Source organism: Lethenteron reissneri, chromosome 20 (genome assembly GCF_015708825.2).
Source record: "Lethenteron reissneri isolate LAM-NWPU_2019-01 chromosome 20, ASM1570882v1, whole genome shotgun sequence".
NCBI lineage: Eukaryota > Metazoa > Chordata > Hyperoartia > Petromyzontiformes > Petromyzontidae > Lethenteron > Lethenteron reissneri.
In genome coordinates, this window is record NC_083798.1 from 10,990,166 (window position 1) to 10,997,965 (window position 7,800).

The 7,800-nt window shown below is 52.0% G+C and overlaps 1 protein-coding gene across 1 annotated transcript; it reads left to right on the forward strand.

The window, feature by feature from the left end:
- Window positions 1-334: 334 nt before the first annotated feature.
- LOC133344487 (DNA-directed RNA polymerase I subunit RPA43-like) lies at window positions 335-5,093 on the forward strand. The gene is given in 6 exon segments (XM_061554460.1): window positions 335-907; window positions 2,780-2,921; window positions 3,583-3,663; window positions 3,665-3,792; window positions 4,290-4,419; window positions 4,422-5,093. Coding segments are annotated over 6 exon segments (1,221 nt in total). The 5' UTR covers window positions 335-641; the 3' UTR covers window positions 4,896-5,093.
- The last annotated feature ends 2,707 nt before the right edge of the window (window positions 5,094-7,800 follow it).

Sequence of the window (7,800 nt, forward strand, 5' to 3'; positions counted from 1 at the left end):
AAAGAGAATCTTTATTTAGAATGTTTATTTCTCGCAGTGATTCTGAGCCCGGGGGTGCGAGATGCCTTTTCTGAGAACCGAAGCGGCGCCAGGCTGCAAGTGAACGTTTAAGAGCCACCGATGTAGACCCTGAAGCTCCTTTTTCACAGACTTCCAGTCGTACTCGCGCCTCTTCGAAGACGCCCGGACAGATTGGAAGAGTAGCCCAAGTACCCTCGAGAGAGAGCGAGAGAGACGTGTGCCCTGGAGCTCCCTCGAGCGGCATGAGAGCGACATTGCCTGGCTGCGCCTTCACCTTTGATACATTCGATTCCAGAGCGGCGTAATCGATACTTGTCAGAATCGAGAATCGATTTCGCCTCTAATCGCGTGCGTGGGCCTAGGGTGGCCCTCATGAATCGATTCTAACGGTAGGAAGGGAATCGAGTGTTATCGATTCCTGCACCCACATTGTCGTGCAGTGAACCAACATCATGGCCGCATCTAAACTCAACAGCTCTGCTCACGAATAAAGGCCATTGCCACAGCGTCGTCGTCGTTGTTGTTGTTGACGTGTTGTGTGTGCACCACCGCTACATCAAAATCGCGTGGAATCGAATCGACACGCGTGTGGTCGCTCACTCGAATCGATCCCTCAGCACATGGCGGCCACGCGGCCCACGGCGTGCGGGTCGCCGCGCTTCTCGGGACCCCGACGGTCTTCGGGGGTCGCGGCTTTCGCGGGAGGGTCGCGTCTCTCGGGGGCCCCGGGGTTCGCGGGCGCCGCGGGGCTCGCCCGGGGCCCCGAGTCGAGCCTGGTGAGCGAGAGCTGCGTGCGGCACCTCGCGCTCTTCCCCCGCCACTTGGGCCGACTGCGCAGCGGCATCGGGGAGCAGCTGGACGCCGAGCTGCTGCGCTACTCGGAAAGGTGAGCGGGGGGTGAGGGGGGGGTGAGTGTGAGGGGTGGGTGAGGGGTGAGGGGTGAGTGAGTGGTGAGTGAGGGTGAGGGGTGGGTGAGGAGTGAGTGGTGAGGGGTGAGTTGTGATGGGTGAGTGACTGGTGAGTGGTGAGTGAGGGTGAGTGAGGGTGGTGGGTGAGTGAATGGTGAGTGAGGGGTGAGTGGTGAGTGAGGGGTGAGTGAGGGGTGAGTGTGAGGGGTGGGTGAGGGGTGAGTGGTGAGTGAGGAGTGAGTGTGAGGGGTGGGTGAGGAGTGAGTGGTGAGTGAGTGTGAGGGGTGAGGGGTGAGTGAGGAGTGAGTGGTGAGGGGTGAGTTGTGAGGGGTGAGTGAGGGGTGAGTGAGGGTGGTGGGTGAGTGAATGGTGAGTGAGAAGTGAGTGGTGGGTGAGTGGTGAGTGAATTGTGAGGGGTGAGTGAGGGGTGAGTGGTGAGTGAGGGTGAGGGGTGGGTGAGGAGTGAGGGGTGAGTTGTGAGGGGTGAGTTGTGAGGGGTGGGTGAGTGAGGGTGAGGGTGAGTGAATGGTGAGTGAGGGGTGAGTGAGGGGTGAGTGGTGGGTGAGGGGTGAGTGAGGGGTGAGTAGTGAGTGAATGGTGAGTGAGGGGTGAGTGGTGAGTGAGAGGTGAGTGGTGAGTGAGGGTGAGTGGTGAGTGAGGGGTGAGTGAGGGGTGAGTAGTGAGTGAGTGGTTAGTGAGGGGTGAAGTAAGAGTGGGTGAAGAGTGCTGCGGGGTCAGGAGGGAGTGAGTGGTGGGGGAGTAGTGAGGGGTGAGCAGGGGGGGTGATGAAGGGCGAGGGGGAATGAGTGGTGAGGAGAGAATAAGGGATGGGGCAAAATGAGTGAGGGTGATGGGTGAGTGAGTGGTGAGTGAGTGGTGAGCAGTGGCGGCTCCTGCAAAATCTCTCAGGGGGGGCAAATGTCTGGATGATTGATAAGGATAAGGTCCACCCATGCAATGGATAAATTAACAGCTTAAGCATGTAAAGGCAACTTCACTTATTTAATATTAATGAAAAAGAAAGTGACTCTTACAATACATCTTGTTTGTTTCTATACTCACTATTAATACAATCCACTCAAGTTTCTTTTATTAAAGATTCCACTAGGTGGCGACAAATTATATTGTTGGATGAAACGTGCTTACGTATGATGACGTAAGCACGTATGATGACGTAAGCACGTTAGTGCGAGCCCTCCCGGAAGCCATAGAGAATGCATTGCAGCGCCCCCCGTTCGAAAAAAAAAACATCTTTGAATGTAAGTCTATGGGGCCACTCGGGGCGATTCTCAGCCGGAGTGAAATCGCCCAAAAAGAGGCGGTACTCCACAAAACGTGACATGATGCTGATTGGACTATATCCAGAGGCACAGTGACGGCTCGCGTGACTCTGTGGTTGAATGACATTGGTGGTGCGTCGCCCAATCGCCCTAATGAAGAAACCGCCCCTGGTGGTGAGTGAGGGGTGAGTGAGGGTGAGTGGTGAGTGAGAGTGGTGGGTGAGTGAGTGGTGAGTGAGGGGTGAGTGGTGAGTGAGGGTGAGTGGTGAGTGAGGGGTGAGTGAGGAGTGAGTGGTGACCATGCTTCGCCACGCTGGCCAATGCTGGTTTGTGAGTGGCTGGCACACAGGACCAGTTCAGATGTCACTGACATCTGTGGCCGGGTATCGAACTCAGCGCCAACCACTGCACGGCCGCTCCATACTGGAAATTTGTGAAAAAGAGCTTAGTAGCTCATCGGATTCCTCCTTCTCAAGTCTAAACAGAGATTCTTATTGTGAGCATTTGCACGTAAAAAGTGCCGTGCCCATTCCCAATATTGAGTTGTGACTCTCACCTCCGCTCCTCCAGCCTCAAGGGGGTTCCTCTCGCCTACGACAACATGAAGCTCCTCAGCGGTCTCGGCGACCTCATCGATGATCAGGGATACATCCACATGGACGTCCAAGCGGACTTTGTGGTCTTCCGTCCCAATCCAGGGGACATTCTCAAGGTGCGCCCCATAACGATCTGTGTGTGTGTGCGAGGGATCCGCGTACGCCGGGTCAAATCAAGTGCGGGAGCGTATCCCAAGCAGACCACCTGGGTCAATTAGAATTGCAATTGTCGTTCAGAATGAATTGTAATAAATCATATTGTAATTACAGTCAACAGTGTTGCTGTAATTGTACTTTACCCAGTAGCTGATACCGAGATGGCAGCATCCACAATCTCCAGCATCAACCTCTTGGGTCCCTTCTGGAAAAGTCCACAAGCGAATTCTGTTCCCGGCCCCAAGAGGTCCGACAGCCACGGCCGATCTGATGCGGCCACAAGGCCTGTGGCCTCGGCCTCCTCCACCCCACGTGGTTCTCTTTAACTGGGACAGGGTCATGCGGGTAGCAAGCCTCCGATTAGCACAGTGGTCTCCGCATGGTGCGAAAGAAGTTCAACATACACGCCTCAGTATCCCAAGGTTAGACACCCCCCCCCCCGTGTTTACAATTCCTGTACACCTGTATGTGTGGGTGTGTGCTATATATCGAATGTGTGTGTTAGTACACCATGGTGTATCCTGTACACTCCTGTGTGATCCCTGTACACCGATGTCCCGTGTGTCTTGTACACCTAATCTCTCGTCCGTGCTCCCCACACACCCCTGCGTGCCTGCCCAGGGCGTGGTGAACAAGTTGGGCAGCGCACACGTGGGCTGCCTGGTGCACGGTTGCTTTAACGCGTCCCTGGCCTGCCCCGCGCGACGAGCCCGGCGTTCCGTGGCGGGGGGCGGGGCTGTTCCCCGGCGACACCGTGCGCTTCACCGTGACGCACGTCGACTCCGACTGGGCTGGTGTCCTGCTCGTGCGCGGCTCCCTCATCGGCCTCGGGTCAGCGCCGCCGGACAGCCTCGCGTTTGACCCTCGCGTAGTTCCCTCTGGCGACGCCCGCGCCTTATACCACCGTCTCTTCTCCTGCACAACCAAGCCGCGTTGGGGGCCGTGCTGAGCAGGCCCGGCCCGGCTCGGGAGGCGCCGGGTTGTTTTTCCACTGCGAGACCCAACCCGTGCCACGCTGACGCCACGTGCGATGAATGAGTCGAGACCCACGTAGATGATGATGATGATGCGGCGACGCCATGCTTGAGTTGTCCGCCGACTGACGTTGTACGCATTGGACCCGTCCTTAGCCCAGCCCTATGGCTACTCTTGGTCCTTCATCCGTTCTGTATTTGGATTCCTTGCGAGGCCAGCGTGGCATATCTTTAAATAGCGAGTGAAAAACCACCCATACTGGGAGGGTCCTGCGTTGACTCGGCTCGAATGTCGCCAATGAAAAAGTGTGTGTGTTGGGTGCATGTGTAATTGGCCTGTTATTGTCTCTGCAGAGTTCCCGATGAGAGTTATGCTGAGCAAGCGAATGGGGCCGCAAAACAGGAGCATGAGGAGGTTCAGAAAGTCCCGGTCGAGTACACAGACTCTGCGCCGAACGAGAAGAAGAAGAAAGAGAAAAAAAAAACGTGACCGAGAGGTCGGGGGTGACGATCAAGGTCGAGGAGACGATGGTGGTCGAGGAAGTGGTGGAGCATCGTCATAAAGAAAGAAAAAAGAAGAAATCCAAACGGAAAGGGGAAAGTGATGGAGAAGAACCAATCTGTGACGGCGTCACCAAGCTTCCTGTGAAAGAGGAGCCTGAAAGTGAACTCTGCACGGAGATTGGCAGTGAAGCTTGCACGAGCCAAACCGAAGCTTCTGTTAGCCCAGACCAGAAGAAGAAAAAGAAGAAGAGGCGGCGTGACAGGGATGAGGAGGGGAGCACGGTGCCGCTGAGCGACGGATCCCGCTACCTGAGCAATGACGCGGGACACGAGGCCAATGGAACTTTGACCTCTGACCCAGAAGCCCCAAAGAAGGAAAAAAAGCGTAAGAGGAACTCCGTTGAGGATATTTCGCTTTCAGAATCGCCACTGCCTAAATCCAAAAGAAGAAAGTGAGCCACAGGGCACGGACTTCTCACGATACCAAAGACAATCACCTCGGTGCGAGCCGTTTGCACCAGGAATGCGTTGTCTGACCCTAGTCGTGTTTATGCCTTTGCCTGTGTCGAATAACCACATTTCGTATGTTTTTGATTACCGTGGTTGAAGCTACTTTTTATTTAAATTTGAGATGGTGAGTTTGAATAAAAGTCGTATAAAGTTGTATAATCAGTTGGAAAACCTACGTATACATGTTTACAACCAAGAAAAGTGCACAGCATCAGCGGCTGTGTGTTGTAACGGCGTGCAGTGGTGTTCGTTGAACAATACACTTGTGAGCTAACTGAGTAAGCTGTCTTTACGTGATACTCTGGAAAATGGTTTATAATGCCTGCATAAAGTGATCTTTTATAATTGATTTCCTACACGCTGGTTAATCCCATGGTGTGTTGTAGCCAATGCAGGCTTGCAAATGTGAGTGTTTTGTTGGCATGGGAATTATAGTACATGTATTTTCTGAAACGGTGGGTTGTTGTGGATTGTGTGAATATGGTTTGTTTTGAAACTGGGAGGAGGGTGAGAGTGTCATTTGGTCTTTAAATATTACCGTATCTTTATTTGAAGCTTTCGTGACTGCAGGAATCCACATTCTTTGGTTATTTCGGTAAAGTCACTTCAGTAGAAGAATAATAGATCACGACGTTTCGATAGCAACACAAGCCATCGTCCTCGGGTGAAACAATACAGCAGGCGGACTGCTGAGGCAAGGTGGCAGTAGCTCTCTCGCTTCATTTCCTGCTGCCTCAGCAGTCCGTCTGCTGAGGACGATGGCTTGTGTTGCTATCGAAACGTCGTGATCTATTATGTTTCTACCAACGTGACTGCCGAAAGAACCATAGAATAATGGACCATATGGTGAAGCACTGTAGCCTGCGCTCCATGAACAGAGAAGGAACTACAAACAACAACACCAGCTCTGTCCGCAAGCCCTCTCGTGGCTCGCAGACCTCGACATTGGCATTCAGATCCTGAACATATTGCCGTGCGCAAGAATAGAGTCGTACCTTCAAGCACATGCGCAAGAACAGTCCGCTTTGAAATATACGGCCGTGGGATGTTTACAATGCATTTCAAATATTCGTGTCAGACTCTTTCAAAAGTACCATTAGCCTACGGAACTCTTCCTTGCTTTGGAACATTACAATTAGGGAAAAAGTCTATGTATGTTAACTTCTTTCGCACGGTACGTAGCCAACCATGTCTATCAGAGGTGCGGGGGAAGGTCAAAAAACAACACAAAAAGCAGTTTTAAAGGAATGAGTTTTTAATCTAGATTTAAAAGTGTGTGGGTTCCTAATCGGAAGGAAGAGCGTTCCAGACGGCCGCAGAAGCGCATCTGAAAGCGCGCGGTGCAGTGTCTGCCTTTGCTTGGTGGCTAGCCGAAAGTCGCCTGCTGCGAGAATGACCAGAGTTCGCGTGATGGTTGTGCTTTCGTGATTGATGGCCCAGTGCTTTCAGCAATGGCCATGACGTTGAGCTGCATTGCTGGCCAGTGCCCGCTGATGCCCACTCGCCCAAGTCGCGCGAGCCGCGGTGTTGCCAATCCAGCAGGTGGCGATCTCTGTCTGGCCTCGACTTGGAGGGGGAAGGGATGTTTTGTAAGCGTTGGTGGTCCAGCCGTGCCTCGTTGCGTAATCATTCGCATTTGTGGGGCGGTGACACACGGCCTCGGGCAAGGGTCGGCAACCTGCAGCTCCACAGCCCATGCGGTTCTTTAAGGATAAAATGTGGAGTGTTGTTTTTACCGAATTCGAAACAAATGGCGGCTCCGTGTTATTTTGGTTGCCGAGCCCTTGACCATGGAAGTCCATATTCTTGGTTCTTTCGGTAAAGTCACGTAGATAGAAAACAAAAATCTGAATTAAAGCAAAAAAAAACCCACGACGTTTCGATCGCAACACAAGCGGTCTTCATCAGGTCGAGAGAAAAGAGGGGCAAAGGGCATCCAAATGTAGCTGCTTATAAGGGCTCCGTAGTGAGTTGACGGGGTAAAGTGCTGCGCCAGAGACAGGGGGAGCGAGAGGGGTGGAGATGGGAGGGGGGGATTGCACCTCGCTGCACTCATCCACACTGCTGACGGGAGAGGTTGACAAGGAAACACAAGTTCAAGTCATGACCCAAAGTGGTTGATGACATCTTTCAAATGATTGCTGAGTTTTAAACCGTCGTCTCGGTTGAAATTGTGTTTGTGTCTGTATATATGGATGGCTTCGTGAGCGAATCTTTGCTGATAGCCAGTCGGCTTGCAAAGTACCATCGTCTTAGAGAAGTCCAGTTTACCATGCGAGTCCAATTTACCATGGAAGTCCAATTTACCATGGAAGTTAATTTTACCATGGGAGTCCAATTTACCATGGAAGTTCATTTTACCATAGAAGTTCATTTTACCATGGGAGTCCAATTTACCATGGAAGTCCAGTTTACCATGGGAGTCCAATTTACCATGGAAGTCCAGTTTACCATGGAAGTTACATTTACCATGGAAGTTCATTTTACCATAGAAGTTCATTTTACCATGGGAGTCCAGTTCACCATGGAAGTTCATTTTACCATAGAAGTTCAATTTACCATGGAAGTTCATTTTACCATGGGAGTCCAATTTACCATGGAAGTCCAGTTTACCATGGGAGTCCAGTTCACCATGGAAGTTCATTTTACCATAGAAGTTCAATTTACCATGGAAGTTCATTTTACCATGAGAGTCCAATTTACCATGGAAGTGCAGTTTACCATGGGAGTCCAGTTCACCATGGAAGTTCATTTTACCATGGAAGTTCATTTTACCATGGAAGTCCAATTTACTATGAGAGTCCAATTTACCATGGAAGTCCAGTTTACCATGGGAGTCCAGTTCACCATG